The following is a 16984-nucleotide window of genomic DNA, read 5'->3' as shown; positions in this document are numbered from 1 at the left end:
AATAAGAACAAGTAATCACACAATGCACATAGATTTATAAAGTTTGGGAAGATTGCTAATGTTATGAGGTGAGATGAGATCCTGTTTCACTATTAATGGAGACTAGGGCTATAGTGCTCGTCCTCACACCTCCCTCCGATTGTTTACGGATAAAGAAAACCTCACTAAAAATATATAACGAAACTCTATATAAAATATTTACACAATTACTTATTAACTTTAGAAAAATTTTCACTCGTCATTGATAGAATTTAAGTCATCGTGTCCCAAACAATATGGGTTATACCATGCCAGTTGAGAACCATTTTCCATCCGAACCGGATTGGTCGAGTCCTGTAAAGCCCCATCCCAATTCTGATTCCTATCCATGTGGATTTCTTAGGTTCCAACCGATACTAGATTGCTTCCTCAGATTCTGGTTCTTGTCCAAGACTGACCCAATGCCGGCTCCGCACTTCCGCTCACTTGAAATGGCGGATTTTTGCGTGTGGATAAGGCGTCGGAAATCGGAATCTTTTTCTCCTCTCTAGGAAAAAGAACTCTGCCCGGAGCGTGGCCTATGCCAGGGATCGCTAGTGTAGGCCACGCTTCCGGACAGAAAACCACTCCCCAGATTTCCTTTTTCCCGCGGTGCGTTGGACCTCCGAATCAGAAAGTCGAAAACTCCATTCTCCAAACTCCTGAGTGAGTTCGTGGGCTCATTGGTGATCGAAATAGCGGATGAAGGTCTAGCTTCCCAACAGAAGAAATTTTCAGGCATGTAACCTTTGCTCCAATCAATGCATTTGATGTTTCATTCTCTTCTTAAATAGATACAGAGATTAGTACTGTAATTCCGATCTTTTCTCGCAATATTTCTAAGCTTGCGCAGATCATTTATTTCCTTTACTTCAAAATTTTTTGATGATGATAACCTTGGACTCGAACCAGTTCACTGAAAATGGAACCTAAGTGTTAGTTGTTAGGGTTAAGCGAGAGGAAGTGAGAGACGGAAACATTAACTCAGTTGTTCTCTTGTTTGTGTGATTCAATCTAGGAATAACTCTTCCACGTTTTAAGATTATCGATAGGAAGTAAAGATTTTACAATAAACTGAAAAAACCTTGTTAGTTTGGATAAGATTCATCACAAAGTTATGTAGTTGTTAGTTGATTTCAATTTGGAAATGTTAGATATTTCCAGTTTTGTTTATGTGTGTCTAGCTTGTCGTTTGCAGCGGAACGATCAAACCCTCAAACCTTCAGTACTCAGTAGAGTCCAATCTTTGAGCTTGACATTTAGGGAGGCCTTGTACGCCTGTTAAACATCCTGGCCATCCTATACTGGGACAGTTGGTAATTTGAACAGCCTTGATTTGTCGCAGCCTCTCCTTGTCCACGTCCAAATTATGGGGTTCTGTCTTCTCCTATGCCCAGAAAATTAGCATCCGAGATGCTCAACTCCCTCCCTCACTAATTTGGTCCTTCTCTGGACTACCTTCTTGATAAGACCATCCACATACTTACCTAGTTGACTATTCAAATTTACGTCAAGTTTTATATTTGAACCTGTGAGTCCCCATCACTATCTGAGTACATGGCTGAATGTTCATGCATTGAAAAGTGGTGGTTGATTGCCCTGAATGGCCTGAAGGCATGATTGAGAGTGCAGAATTGAAGGAAGACAAGGCCCTATTTTCACCCACATCCGCAGCTGAAGCATATGCAAAGACGCAATCCTTTGTCCTCCCATCAGACCAAGGCTACAAGGGTTCAGTCACCGTCGACCATCAAGAGATTCCCCTGGGTAAAAGATCGTGTCCTTAAACCCCAGTGCTCATCTCTCAGTCAAAAACCACCACCCTCTTTGCCTCCTGATGTAGGGATCCAATGTCTTGGATGGTAGAGTGAGCTATGATCTTAAAAAGAAAAGCCTATAAAAAACAAGGTGAAAAAACCAAAAGATATTATGTTTTCTTATGCCTACAATGCTTTGGCTATATGCATATGTTTCTAAAGGCACTTATGGCATACTCCTTGGATCTGTGCAAAGCGAAAGGACAGCACTTGAAAGTCTCTTTGGCATTTGATGTGGATGCTTAAGGAGTGGAGTGAGTTTTTGAGCTATATGCTTAACAAGAGCTCATATGTCCCTTAAAATTTTGATTCTAGAGGATTGTTTTGTACGGATGATATATAATCAACTGAAGGTGGGGCATTTTGGTTATTTATTTAATTTGGGTACCATATATAACAGTAAACTTATTCACTATTTGATATGTCTATAATGATCGTTGTGAACCTAATTTTGTCATTTTACATTTGTTGATATATGTTGTATTATGTATCTATTGATTAAAAAAATGAAAAAGAGCTAATGAGGCTTAAGCTGTACATCAAAGTCAAATGGAACATCTCATTTTCATGCTTTAGCATTTAAATATTTTAATCCACACCTGATTTGAAAGGCTAATCTATGAAACAAATCTTCTGATATTTCTTTCTCTAAATTTGTTAGTTTATTTTTCTTACCCATACTTGGAATGATGTTAGGAGGTTCTAGTCGGATTATATGAGCAGAAGTCATAGGGCCTTGCCTTTCATGTTTCTTAAGACATGTATTGAACAATTAGACCCTTTCTAAATGTGCTGGCTCACCACATGCATTATATCATTCAGCAGTAAGTGTGTGGTGAGTGGTGAGAAATATCCGTCTCATATTGGTGGGTTTCTCAGTATGAACATTAAATGCTCATGTGATATTTAAATGTTAGAAACTGTGGGCTTCAAATCAAATCAGATAAACAGGGAATTTTTTGCTCTGATGAATCATAATGGAGATGCATTTATTTATTTATCATTTTTTTTTTAAAAGATCTATATCTGGCCCCATTGGAAAGCATGACTCTTCAAGCCTCAATGGGCACCAACCCTATCCCTTTGGATTGGCTTGGGTATGCAACAAAATGGGTGATTCTATAATTTAATGGTGGAATGATTCATCTTTATGGTGTTACCTAGAGAGGATGTTCCATGGAGGTTTATACTCATCATTGGACACATAAAAGTTTTTTCTTGTCGGTTGAACTCATCGTTGCACTCCAAGCCCAAAATGACGAATGACCCACTATGATGGGTAGATGTAGGGTTGTGACTTGTTGGACCTCCATTATGTTCAGGGCCTTCTTTCCTTTATGGGATTGTAGCTGAGTATTTTAATCTCCAAGTTTGGCTTGTGGCTATAGCCCTTAGGGTTAAGAGGTTTGTACTTGTACTTTTGATTTTTTTCTTTTTATCAATGAATTGTTGTACATAGAGGGGAAAGTATTCATCCAAAAAATAAAAAAAAGTTATAAAACCAAAACCATGAGATAATCTAGTAAAAAGTTAAAAAGACAAGAGCATAATATGATATATATTTTTTGATACCTCTTAGTTGTGAGCAAGGTTTTTTAAACATCCGGTGGTATTGGTTGGATTTACCCCTGTTTATTTTTTTTTAAACATCCGGTGGTTTTTAAAAGTTGGACCATTTTACTCTCATACATTGTCAGTGGTCAATATCAGATCGGTCAAGGATCAAGATTGGTCCTGGCCGATACCCATCTGATCCGGGTGATTTCAACCAATCTGATCCGAGTTTTAAAACCATGGTTGTGAGACTTGGTCCTTGCCAACTGAGATACCCTCTTGGGGTAGACATGATCTAGTTGTTCTGGAAGTTGATTCTCAGTAACATAAACTATAATCTATGGTGGAAACAATTTGAAATGTATAACACTTAAACACTTACAGTTTTGTTGTGAGTGCACAATTGGATACAGTATTGATTACCACATGTACTGGTATTATCACATTATTAGAGACCATCTCCAGGTTGAAGGGGAGGATCAGAAGTCAAGTTTTGGTTGTTGGAGGGGGGCTGGTGAAGCTTTTTTTTCCCTCTCTTTTTGTGGTGGCCAGAAATGGAAGGCTTGTGGGCTCCATGTGTCTTGTTTGGGGCTTTTGGGCTAGTTCTTGCTCTTTTCTTCCCTGCCACTCTGTGTCTTTTCCTCTTTCTCCTACAGATAATTTTTTTTTTTAAATCTCCTATTATTGCAGGTTCATGTATATAATCAAGTAGGATACCTGAGTTCCAAATGTTGCAGAACAAATTTCTATTGAATAACGCTGTTGAATTATGTGACCCTCTTCTCGCCACCCATTGCCAGTCCCCAATCTAGTTTGAATGAATTCTAAGTTAGCAGATCCTGAAATTCTGGTTAGCCTGTGTTCTCAATAAAATTAAATATAAAGAGTAGTTCATGAATACCATGTGGAAATGGTGGTGGGTGTCATATTGACTCTTATTTAGTTCTCATCTGAAATAGACATGCAGCTGAAATTAATTTTCTGATATTCTGTTTCACCAAATTTCTCATTTTGTAGGTCCTATGAAGTTCAGGTAATCTTGCTGTGGGTGATAGTTCCAGAACTGGCATTGTTCTTGTTGCTGGGCTTGATGTTACAGGTCAGTGAAACACTTCTGCAGCTTGGATGCGAAGCAGTAATTTTCTTTAAGAAAATGCAACTGAATTGACTTGACAGATATTGAAATTTTGCAGATAATTTAATATCTGCACTAATAAAATGTTTGAGAAGTGAGCATTGGGTTTAGAGAAATGTATCTTCTCTAATCATTGGTTCTTACACTATTAACTCTGTTGTCTACACTCATTACAGTCTTTTGCAATTGATGTAGGAGGCAGCTTGGGTCTATCTGACATTGCAGAAGGTTCCCCTGCAAACAAAATGTTGATATATTCTGGTGAGGCAATTACATTATTATTGCGTCTGCTTTCAACAGCAATATTTGGCATAAGAAAGAAGCAGCATATGCATTAGGCAACCTATCCGACGGAAGGTGTTGGATAGCAATTCGTGATTTTGGAGCACCTGATCCCACTTGTTCGAAGAGGCTGCCTTGCAGGATTTATTAATTTGGTGAGATCTGCTGATGTTTAGGCTGCAAGACTAGGACTTTTATTCTTGGAGCTCGTAAGTGAATCTACCTTATCATCCATCAATTTTTATGTATTGTTTTACTTTTTAAGATTTTTTTATTTGGCTAGCCTGATTATTTCCGTTTTGTGGTTATTTTGCTGGATCCTCCTCTTACATAATAAGTTTGATCATCCTAATAACTCATTTTTTTCCTTCTCTTGAGGTCTGCGAGAAGCCGAGAAATATTAGCTATGATTTCTCTAATCCTCTGAACTACTATTTCATTTGTTCTTCTACCTATCAGACATTGTGGAGCTACATCCATCCCCACATCTTCGAAGCCTTATCCCTATTTTTCAGGACTTGCATGTTGAACCCTCTTCCTCAATTCTGCCCTATGCAGGGTCGTATTCTGTATCCGTCTAGTGTATCTTTCCTTTGGAAGTTGGAGTTTCTATTTCTATAATCCCGGTCAATTTTTTCCTGCTGTTGAGTTTGATTAAATATGAGGATGCTTGGTTGGTTTAACTGCTACTATTGCTGTGTGTGGTGTTTGGCAGCTCTTTTCATGCTTTGCACCATTCGCCAAGGCATTTTTCTGGAGGTTGGTGGTACCTTGCCTTGCTGTAGTCATGAAAAGTGAACACCTTGGTGCTCTGGGCAATCGCCTAGGCGTCGCCTTGAGTGCCTTGGGACTCCTAGATGTCTGGATGGTTGCTTTTTTCTGTTTATATGTTTTTTTTTACATCTATAAATGGATCCTATTTGTAATAATCTTATTTGTCTGTGTAAATAGTATCATGCAAATGAGAAGCATACAATCACTTGGTTTGAAAAAAAATATCGAAAAGAACAATGAATACCAGATTCCATTGTCCCATTTTCATTCTTCGGTGTTCCCCCCCACCCCCTCTTATCATTCTTCTCTTTTCTGGTTCTTCCTCTTCTCCTTTTTCCCCTCGCTTCTTTTCTTTGTTTCTTCTTCTCTGGTAGTCCAGTTCCAATCCCTTCTCATTTTTACCCTTTCAAGTTTCATTTCTTCTCTGTTTTTTCTTCTTCTTCTTTGTTTCATTCCTGCTGATTGTTAATTCAAGTTAATGGTTGATCACTTGATTTCAAGTTCTGATTTGCAGTTTGCACTGTTGTATGATTGTATATCTGTTGTTTATTTGTATGTGGTTAAACTGTTATCTTCCTGTTGATTGTTGCCAATGCATATCTTCCGACTGTTGCTAATTCTTTTTTCTCTGTATCTCTGTGTGTGTGTGTGTGTGTGTGCGTGTGTGTGTTTTTCTGTGTGCAACTCTATATCTGGTTCATTCTCGCTGTCTGTTGCTAATTCTCTGCTAGAAGCGTAGAATCAAATTTTTTTTTTTCTAATTTTCTCTGCTAATTTATATTGAACTGAATTAGTGAATAACTGAAATATTTTCTTTATTATTTCAATTTATATTTAACTGCTGATTTTTACTTTTTGCTGCTAGTTTGTTGTGAACAATCGATCAGTCTTAATGTTGTTAATCTTTATTTCATTGCTGTTTCTTTAATTGGTTATTGTGAATTTATATTTAAATGCTGGTTTCTTTGGTTGGATGTTAACTAATTTACATTTATGATTTTACTACTGGTTTCTTTAATTGACTGTTAATTAATGTATGACGTATCAGATGTAGTTTGTACTTTGTAGTCAGCATCTCAGTGACTTAGTCTTTTACCTTGCACATTATACGATGGATGGCGCTGGTAGTAGTGGTTCTGATAATGCAAGCACTACGGGATATGATCCAAGCAAAGATCCAAAGAGGAAGGCCAAATCAAATGACCCTGGGTGGAAGTATGGATACTGGCCTGAGCTTGCAGACAAAAACCTAGTCAGATGCAATCTTTGTAAAAAGGATATCAAGGGGGGAATTAAAAGGTTAAAGCAACATTTGGTTGGTGGATATGGAGATGTAGCTATGTGCAACAAGACAACTGCAATGATCGCTGCAGAGATGCATGCAGCTTTAATGCGCAATAAGAAAAAGAAGTTAGAGGTTTTAGATAATGATGATGACCAGGAAGGAGAGTCACCTGTAGAGGTTGAAGAGCAGATGCAATCTGGTTATGGTAGGCCCTCAACCGATTTGTCTCAGGCTTATACCACAGTTTTTCCAAGCTCTGGGATAGTTGCCAAGAAAAAGAAAATTGTCATCCAGCCACAACCAAGGGGTCCCATGGATGCTTATGTGAGGCAGACTCCTGAAGAAGTAGTTGTTGAGAGGTGGGATAAGGGTTGTCCTATTCAAACTACAATAGAGAACCAGTTTAGATCAGCAAAAGATAAAAAGAGAGTTGATAATCACATTGCAGACTGGTTTTATGAATGTGGAATTCCATTTGATGCAATTAAGGCAAGGAGCTTTGAGGTAATGGTTGAATCCATTGCACAATATGGGTCGGGATATAAGCCCCCTACGTATCATGACTTGAGGGGTCCTTTGTTAAATACTGCAAAGGATAAAATTGTAGATATGAAGAAGAAATATGAAATATATTGGAAGCAGTATGGGTGCACTCTCATGTCTGAGGGGTGGATGGACAAAAGAGGAAGGTACTGGATTAATTTTCTCGTTAACTGTCTAGAGGGGACATATTTTATGGGTTCCGTTGATGCATCTAATCATATACAAGATGCAAATATGTTGTTTCAATTGATTGATAGCAAGGTTGAAGAAATTGGGGAGGATTATGTTGTCCAGGTAGTTACAGACAATACAGTCAATTATAAAGCAGCTTGTACATTGTTGATGCAGAAGAGGACTAGGCTATATTGGACTCCTTGTGCAGCCCATTGCCTTAACCTTATGTTGAAGGACATAAGCAATTTGAAAGCATATAGGCCTGTAATCATGAAGGCTAGAAAAATAACAAGCTTCATCTACAAGCACTCCTGCGTTATTGATGTTATGAGGGCCAAAATAGATGGGAATGACCTTGTGAGGGCTGTTGTAACCAGATTTGCAACTTCATTTCTGACACTTCAGAGCTTATTAAAACATAAGGATGCCTTGAAGCAATTGTTTGTGTCTGATGATTGGAAGAATTCTAATTTGTCAAAGACGGAAGCAGGAAAGAAAGTGACTGAAATGGTGCTTTCTAATACTTTCTGGAGTGGTGTGCAAGATTGTCTTAGAGCATCACTACCACTTATTGTTGTCTTGAGGCTTGTAGATTATGAGAGGCCTGCCATGTCTGAAGTTTATATGGCAATGGAAGAGGCAAAAAAGAAGATACAACAAAATTTTGGGGATAGAGAAAGGTTGTGGAAGAAAGTGATAAGCATTGTTGATAGGCATTGGAAGTGTCAGATGGAGTGCCCATTGTATGCTGTTGCATTGTTCCTTAATCCTAGCAAGTTTTTTGAGTATTGTGAGAATGAACCTGATAACCTTTTACAGGCTGCTTTTAATGAAGTCCTTGTAAGACTAGTCCATGATGAGGCTATTCAAGACAAGATAATTATTCAGGTTGTTGCTTATAGATTTGTCCAAGGTTCTTTTTCAACAGACATGGCGATTAGACAACGGAAAATCTTGAGTCCTAGTAAGTATTTATTAAAATTAAAATATGTAAGTATCTATTGTTTAGTTGTTTGTATATTGTATTAATACAATTTTTTTCTTATATATTTATACTTAATAGTCAATTGGTGGACATCACATGGAGGTACTAGTATTGAGCTTATAAGGATTGCATTGCGTATACTGGGCCTTTGTTGCTCCTTCTTGTTACGAGCACGACTGGAGCACACTTGAGTTTGTAAGTGCTAAATATATCTATGTTTTAAATATTAGTTTTAGTTGTTATTAGTTTTGTGGAAGAATGACTTAGGATCTTGTATTGCTTATGAATTTAGATTCACACCAAGAAGATGAATAGATTGGAACATCAACGTTTGAGTGATTTAGCTTATGTTCAATACAATCTCCGTCTTCAAGAAAGGTCCCAAGAAAGGCGCGAGCAATGCAGAAATTTTGATCCACTTCAACTTGATGAGTTGGATTGGAGTAGTGAGTGGATGGTTGGCCGGTTAGAGAAAGATTTAGTCCATCCCCAAGATGATCTCGCATGGGGTAATGTTGATAGAGCAATTGGGGCATCTACATTGGTTGAGGGCCGCAAACGACCAAGAAGAGCTCAAGCATCAATCACTGGAGCATATATCTGCTATACACGTCGTGGTAAGGGGAGGGCTGTTGTTGAAGAGTTATCAGATGAAGGAGATATGGAAGAGGAGGAGGATGTGAATGACGACGAGCTATGTTGAAGATAACTTTGGTTAGAGGCCAACTGATTCTACAGGGCAGCAGCAACAACCAGATGTTGATTTATTTGATGATTTTGATTAAACAATTATATATATATATTTTGACACTCCACTTGATTCTTGAGTTGGGTCTTTAGTATTTGAGTTTGGAATTTTGGGTTAATTTTATGTTTTCTATTGATTGTTTTCAAAATTAATCATATCTTCCCAAGTAGGATTTGAACCTATGACCTATGGGTTAACAGTCAACTGCTCTACCACTAAACTATTGAGGAACAATAGGACAAATAACTTATTACTCATATTCATTTACTTATTTTTGTGTACTTATTTAGTTACTATATCATTTTGCATATATATGGCTTCTGGGACCATGCCTAGGATTGAAATCCAACCTTGGGGGTAGGGTTATTGTTTTTTTTAGGGTCATCTTCTTGGGCAGTTGATCTTCTGCTTAGTTCATTTCATTTACTGCTGCTCTTTTGCTTGATGAAAGACTTCCTGGCAAATGCCGTGTATATTACAAAACTAAAAAAAGCGGACTTTGATGTTGATTCCTAATGAGTTGATGTTGCTTAATGTTGACTCAAGATGTATGGTATTAGCATTCTTATATGTTATGTTATTACTACACTCGATATGTAAATTTATGGGATAGAAAGGGGGGGGGGACATCAGTGCATGTCATCTAGGTGCCCCTCCATGGCCTTGGGTTGCCTTGATGCCTTGACAACTATGCTTTGTACTTTAGACGAGAGCATAGAGATAAAGCCCATGATGATTAATATGGTCATACGCGGTATTGTTACCACCATATTGGACCATTTCCCAGCCAAGGCCATCTGATTTTGCTACAGCACGACAAATCAGCAACAGAATAATCTAGTATGCAGCAATCATTCTACCTGACCAAAAAATTCTTCTTGTGAATACATGGCAAACCATTCATAGTTTTGCCAGTCCCCTGATTTTCCGCTCAAGGTTTTTTTTGTCCCTCTCTTTTTCTAAGTGAATCTCACCTTTTTTCTTTTTTTTTTCGTTCTTTGGGGTACCAATATTTGTTCCCTGGTTCCCAAGGTACAACATAAGATTTTGAGCATTGAGGCAGCCAATGGCATTAGAAAGTGAATCTCACCTTATACTCCTCAATTTCCTACAGTGGCATTTGTCAAATGTTCATTTGCTTCTGTGGTTCTATGGTTGGGTTCATGGGGCAGGTGATCTCTATTCAAATCCATTATCGTTCTTCTTTCCTACCCAACTTTTTAGAGCAAAAATAACATATGGAATTGATTTATACACCTTTTCTTGCTCTGCAACCCCTCCCCCCAAAAAAAAACTTTTACCTTGGGAGGTCTTGGAAGAATTGGTCGATTTAATCTTACCGGGTTACTTCTGTTTACCCCACCCTACTGTCATTTGTGAGAAAAATGTTGAAAATTTGTAAGATGAGTGGTCCTTTTCCCTTCTATGGAGAAAACAAGCCTTTAGAATCATTTTAAACCATGGAGAAGTATTTCTTGGTTTAATGGTCTCTATTTTAGATACATGTGCTAGGTCTGTTGCATGTGTAATTGTCCCAGACTGCATTTCTGTTAAAAAGGCACATGAATAATTATTTTTAGAAAACATGACTTGGTCCAATTGGTGCATCAGAACAGAATCCATTCCAAGTTCTAGGGTTATACCATTATCATTTAGGTTCCTCTAGTTCTATCTATACAAAGTCACATGTGGTATTATCTGCAGTGGCCAACTATGGTTCAAATAAATTGTGCTTATGATCAGATCTGGAAGTTGCGGGATCAGTCCCATCTTGCATACTAGAACAGTGAGAAATCCAAAACCTCAGATCAATCACATGAGACTTGCCAGAGTCTTCTCAGGTACATGAAAAAACAATAGAATTATTTAGGGCCCTGTTCAACTCATAGCCAAATACTGTACATATTTCTGAAACTTGGCCAAGTTGCGGACATGAACAAGGATTTTTCCCTTCATAATGTAAAAGCAAAGCTTTTTATTCATGCACATCGTCTGGGTGAAAGAATATTTTTTTTGCAATGTAGACCATTGAGATCTGAGACTTTAGGAGCCATTTTGAAGGTCTTCCTGAAATGCTCTTGAAAATTTCATTGTCCAGGTCATGAGGGGGATGCCCAATGGTGAAGGACCAAAGCTTGTAGGGATAGAAGATTGAATTGAAGCTGTGGAAAGATTCCAATTTCATGAAAATGAAGAACTGAGAAACATGGCAAATGGATAAGTTCATTTGCACTTTTGCGAGGCTATGGGCTTGATGAGAAGAAACAGCGTGACTGACAACTGATCGGCACCATTTTGTGTCTTCCCATTGCAGCTCCCTTCCTCTGGCTGTTTATGTAGGTAAGACCTCTTGTCACTAGAAGTTAAGCCTTGGATATCCCTGTGGAAATTAAACAGAACATAGTGTTGTCAGCGGTAATCGACATCGTCATAATCATGGTTACAGGATTCTGTTTCTCAAAAATTAATTCATGAAATGACATTACTTACAATCTGCACTATAGTCAATCAAAGAATTTCATTTGCTGGGATTGGAGAGTTTTTCACTTTGAGATTCCAGGTCCTATCCAAGCTTTTACCTGCCAAAGAAAGAATTATCCACTTAGTCAAAGAACAAAGATCACAATGAAGTGAGGGAGCACTGAAGCCTGGCTATTCCTTTGGCGATTCGTCCTCCATTCTTTTGATTGATCAGTTACACAGCCAGGTTTCCTATGCAGGGAATGACACCGGCAGGCAAGTCCCGGTGCCCGGATTTATTCTGGCTGCCGGTGTCATATCTCCTGCACAGGGAACCTTCTATGTTTTTCACCTTTCCAAGTATGGAGGTGGACTCTTTCTGGAGGTAGGATTGGGACTTATTTATGGTAAGCATCTACTTGCAAATGTTGTAACTATTACTTTAATCCAGACTGGCGCCAGCAAAGGTTGGACTTTGTTGTAAAGCATACCTAGGTTACAAACTAAATAAGAGTCATTTGATGTGGTTCATGTCTTTTGATGTTCTTTATGTGGTTGGGATTTTTAAAAGTTGGATGATTATGATGTCCTTTTTGCTGAAGTCACGGCTTTAACGTCAGCTACCACCGTTACTTAGGACAAAAGGACCGGCTGCTACCATTTAATTACATATTTTTGTGCTATACATGTGTGTGTGCATCTCTATCATGGACCCTAAATTTATCCAACTTTTATGGATTACAGAATTTTTGCTCTCTCTATCATGAACCTTAAATAATTGTGAATATGAAAATTTTCTTTAATTTGTGCTATAACTCTCTCCTTTTCTTGTTTTCTGTATTTTCATGTTCATTTCTGGTATTATCATGTAATTTCATTAAATTTAGGCCACCAAATCAACTGCAGAATGGCCTCTTATCAGGGTTCTAAAAAATCTGAAACAGAAAGGTCGAATCGGCCGAGCCCATTCCCAATACTTGCCTATCCGAATCGGCCAATTTATACTGAATTTCCAGAGTTCAGGGCGATTCCGGTCGATTCTGATTCAAACCTTATCTCCGATGTATCACTTTCAGCAAGGAGCTCAAGCATTCCATGGTTCATAGCATACCATAGGGGTGTAAGTTTAGCCCTGACGATCCGAACCCGCCTAAACCTGAACCCTGTCTAACCCGACTATGAAGGTCAACCCAACCCAACCCTGTGTGGGGTTGGGTCAGGCCTGGGTTGAGGCATAGAAAACCCAATCTGACCCTAACCCGCCTTAAGTCTAACCTTGATTATTATTGTGCGTTGTAAAATGCAGGTGTCTCTTCCAGCCATGGAGTTTCTTATTGTTGTCATCGAGTTTCTTTTGTATCAAGAATATGATAGAAAATAATATAGCCAAAAGAGAAAGCACAACGCCAAAGGAGAAACCCATCTCCACAACCATGAAATAAGGAATGAGGTGAGGTGGGGGCTTGCAGGAAATTCTAACGACAGTGAATGATTAGATTATGTCTTAATACGTTGACTTTGGATGGAGGGGATTAAAAAAATGGCCATATGAAAAAATAGGGGCACATGAATCTCCAGGAAAGAATGATAAAATATCACATTTAGTATAGTTTAATGGAGGAATTCATTTTAGTTTTAATTAAAAAATAGGGTTTCAATTCATATTAGGAACTGAAATCGGAATTGAATAGTACTTATTGGAATGTGATTCCACTAAGAATACCAGTTAGGGTCAACCTGGCCTAGCCCTAAGCCCGATAGGGTTGGGCCTGAGCATGAACCCGACAGGATTGGGTTAAGGTTGGGTTGAGTTTTAATACCTAGGATTGGGTTAGGGTTTTAAGAAACCCAGCCCTATTTCACCCTTAGCAGGCCACAAACTAGTTTGGATAACATCACATTCCGTAACTGTACTGCTGAAGTACTCAATAAATTAAGAGGTTAACTAGTTTTTTTAAGAGCAAAAGTATGTTCAATTACTTTAGAACTTTACAAGTTGATCCACCTGTATATACTGTTCAACTTAAAGCATCAAATAGAGGAATCCTAAGATTTCCCAGTTCCCATGGAGAATGTTCTATATAGAAAAGAATCAATTTTAACAAATTGAACTCAAAAACACTTTATTTCTTGAGACCTTTTTTATAAGATTCCAAAGCAGTTGCTGTCCCACAGAAGCCTAGCTGTGATTCTGTGACACATTGGAATCTACAATTGTAACAGTAATCAAATCTCTCTCACAACCGTGACTGTCGGATGAGGTTATCCATTTGTTAAGGAGAAGTGAATGTTCAATTGCTCCAATTAGATTATTGCCTTTGGTGTAGGTAAGCTTTTGAGGTTTGTTACTAGGGAAAGACTTATGTGGAGGGGGGCTGAACCTCCCACCATTCCTTTTCTTGGAGGTTGGAAAAGATTATTTTATTCATAGCATGAACAAACTGCTCAGAGATCCCCTTTATTCAGGTTGCTTTTGGTGTTGGCGGTTCCTGGATGAAATGGCCCCACAGGCCCATTGGGAGAAGTGGTGGCCATGTTCTCTCTAAACACACACAAGAGAGAGAGAGAGAGAGAGTTCTATCTTATTAATCTTCATAATAAGAGGGGGACCTTTGTTGGTGCCACAGATTCAAAATTTTGGCTGATTCAGGATTTTAAACTCGAAATCAAGGTCAAATCAGTCTCCTATCGATTAATTAGATTAGAATCAATTAGAATCAATCCCAAAGCCCGATAAATTGACTCCTCAGATCTGAAACCTAGCAATCTGATCCTAAAATCCCTAGAATTGATCACTCCAAAATGATTAGAATCCGCCCGATTTGATTGATCTAATTCCAAATTTTGAAACCTTGATTGATTCGATTCCAATATTTAGTGTTTGAATAGATTATGATCAATTCCAGCTGATCCAGAGTCGGATCGAATCAAAATCAACAGGACCCATTCAGATCCGGATTTTTTTATTTTTTTTATTTTTTTAAGCCTAGTTGGAACTCCCCATAGAAGAGGTGGGGTTGAAAGTTTTCAAGTCTTTGAACTCCAAGAGTTCAAGTTGCACCATAAACAACCAAGAACACATCAGCCGGCTCTATTCCCTAATTACTTGGCTGCTAATGTTTATGTTATATTCAGAATTTTAGTGGACAGAGTCTACTGTGGGTATGACTCTTGAATGGATAAATGGTTTACTAATAATGATTAGTTTACTTGACTGATTTATTAATTGATTGGGGCGGTGAGGATCAAGTCCAATGCCTTTGTTTTCTCAAAGGAGCTGATGTGTCCCATAACTTTATAGTTTCTTGGACCTCACCAAGTTAACAAGACATCGTCTACTTTTTCCATTTATTAGTGTCTCATCAAAATTCAAATCCATGTGCTGTGAGGGTACCGATACTAGCTACATTTGTACAAATTTTACTGGGCCGGATATTGTTGCCTGGCCTCGTGGCCTTGTGCTAGCATGGGTCAATGAAAGCCTACGTAGAGGCATCAATAGTTGAAATTGCCAAATCATTTTACCTATGTGGCAGAATCAGATGGGTCATTAGCTACGATGGTTTGCTTATTTACACTGGACTGACTGGACTGTGAAGTGACAATTTCCTATTCTATGATTTATTTATTTTATTTTATTTTATTTTTTTGGTTAATCAAGATATCCGGGTCATCTTACGCGCACCTTAATTAATCTTTGGGGAGACTAGCGCAGTAATCCATCTCCACGAACTCTACTTAAGTTGTAGACGCACAGATGTGGAATTGAACCTGCGACCGTGCGCCTATTGACACAATCTCCAATTTGCCCTAACTATCTGAACAACCCACAGATGGGTACATCTACACACACACACACACCCAAACACACAATGCGTACAATTCCCTATTTTATTAGGTTTTTTTTTCAAACTGAGACAACAAGTTGTCATGGAAAATCTTTTTGCAACCAAAGTTAGGTGAATAGTGGAAATTTATAATCTTACATTTTTTACACTTTTACTATGATTTGTTTTTAATGAGGATAAATCACCTTATCTCACATATTTACTTGGAAAATATACAACTTTAATAATAATTCATGAAAATTAGTTTTAAATTATTTTTATTAAATTTTTTACCTCAATATAATATTACTTTTAATGATAAGAGAAGAACAACTGAATAATGTTTAAAAAAAAGTTACAATTTCTCACTTCACCACCATTTAGGTTCTCCATCGACTTGTCAAAGAGTTGATCTTAAGCTTGTTTGCAATCAATGTAAAGCTCCACCATCAAATCATTGGTCAGCTTTCAATCAATCAACACAGATCATGTTAAAACTGTGTCCAGAGTTATACAAAATTTATAAAAATGCTAGAAACTATAATATTACATAAACCAGCTTTGTGTCATTTTCATAATCTTCTACTTCTTGGAACCTAATTTTGATTCGTATTACTTATTTGTAGTCAGGCTGAAAGCCTAAACAAATACTTTATATGTGATTATCAATTGATTTTTTTTTTTTTTTTCATTTATAATCTAAGTAACAGCTTAGTGCAATTGGTGAACTGTGGTAAGCAAAAAAACCCATGCTTATTATGAGGTATTGAAATCGAGCCTCTTGACTGGTATCTACTTCCGTTCTCTATCTAATAAAATAAAATAAAATAAATAAAAAAACACTTAAACCTAATCCAATTTCCTCACGTGGGGAGATACACAGCTTTCAAAAACTAGCTGAAATTCTAAAAATCAAATAATATGTTTTGACAAATGAAAATCAAAGGGTAGAAGATTCAATAAGAATGGGGTATATGATTGGGATGGAATATCGAATTTTAAAACTTTAATAGTCCATAAGGTGTACAGCTCATGATATAAATGGATTGGCGACTTTCCATGATTAGCTGTTCCCTCTATCCCTTGTGTTTCTATTACATTCTTTACATGTCTCTATCTAAACATCAGAATTGTCTTCTATTGATCATCCAATCTTAATTTTCGATAGCTGCTTTGATCTGATTACCTGTAATAATTATTGGACTATTATAGTTTTACTTAAAGGGCAATAGATCATTGTCTGATCGTGTGACTTTTACATTAGCATAAGGACCAATGAGAGTATGCACAAGGGCATCAATATGGACGGAAATTTTAATTTCATAAGTGGCGAGGCAATGAGCGCTCCTGTCTGGACTTTGGAGGCATGAGCTACTCAAGCA

At 37.7% G+C, this 16984-nt stretch overlaps 1 protein-coding gene and 1 long non-coding RNA gene across 8 annotated transcripts; one reads left to right on the top strand and one right to left on the bottom strand.

Moving 5' to 3' along the window:
- The first annotated feature begins 4404 nt into the window (after nt 1-4404).
- On the top strand, nt 4405-12310 carry LOC122058015. 7 transcript variants are annotated; one of them, XM_042620390.1, is made up of 5 exons: nt 4405-4488; nt 4720-5015; nt 6649-8546; nt 8646-8762; nt 8860-9433. In XM_042620390.1, the coding sequence occupies exons 3-4, from the start codon at nt 6692-6694 to the stop codon at nt 8756-8758; spliced, it is 1968 nt and encodes a 655-aa protein (XP_042476324.1). In that variant the 5' UTR covers nt 4405-4488; nt 4720-5015; nt 6649-6691; the 3' UTR covers nt 8759-8762; nt 8860-9433. The 7 variants fall into 7 exon arrangements, 3 of the variants coding, with proteins under 3 accessions (XP_042476324.1, XP_042476323.1, XP_042476322.1); XM_042620389.1 differs by having other exon boundaries at nt 6635-8546; XM_042620388.1 differs by having other exon boundaries at nt 6629-8546.
- LOC122058016 lies at nt 10934-11947 on the bottom strand. The gene is made up of 2 exons (XR_006133662.1): nt 11806-11947; nt 10934-11695 (listed from the first exon to the last, which is right to left on the bottom strand). It is a non-coding gene; the product is annotated as an uncharacterized LOC122058016 (long non-coding RNA).
- Nucleotides 12311-16984: the final 4674 nt, after the last annotated feature.

The sequence above is a fragment of the Macadamia integrifolia genome, chromosome 12, assembly GCF_013358625.1.
Source record: "Macadamia integrifolia cultivar HAES 741 chromosome 12, SCU_Mint_v3, whole genome shotgun sequence".
Taxonomy (NCBI): domain Eukaryota; kingdom Viridiplantae; phylum Streptophyta; class Magnoliopsida; order Proteales; family Proteaceae; genus Macadamia; species Macadamia integrifolia.
This window is presented reverse-complemented; position numbering and strand designations above follow the sequence as displayed.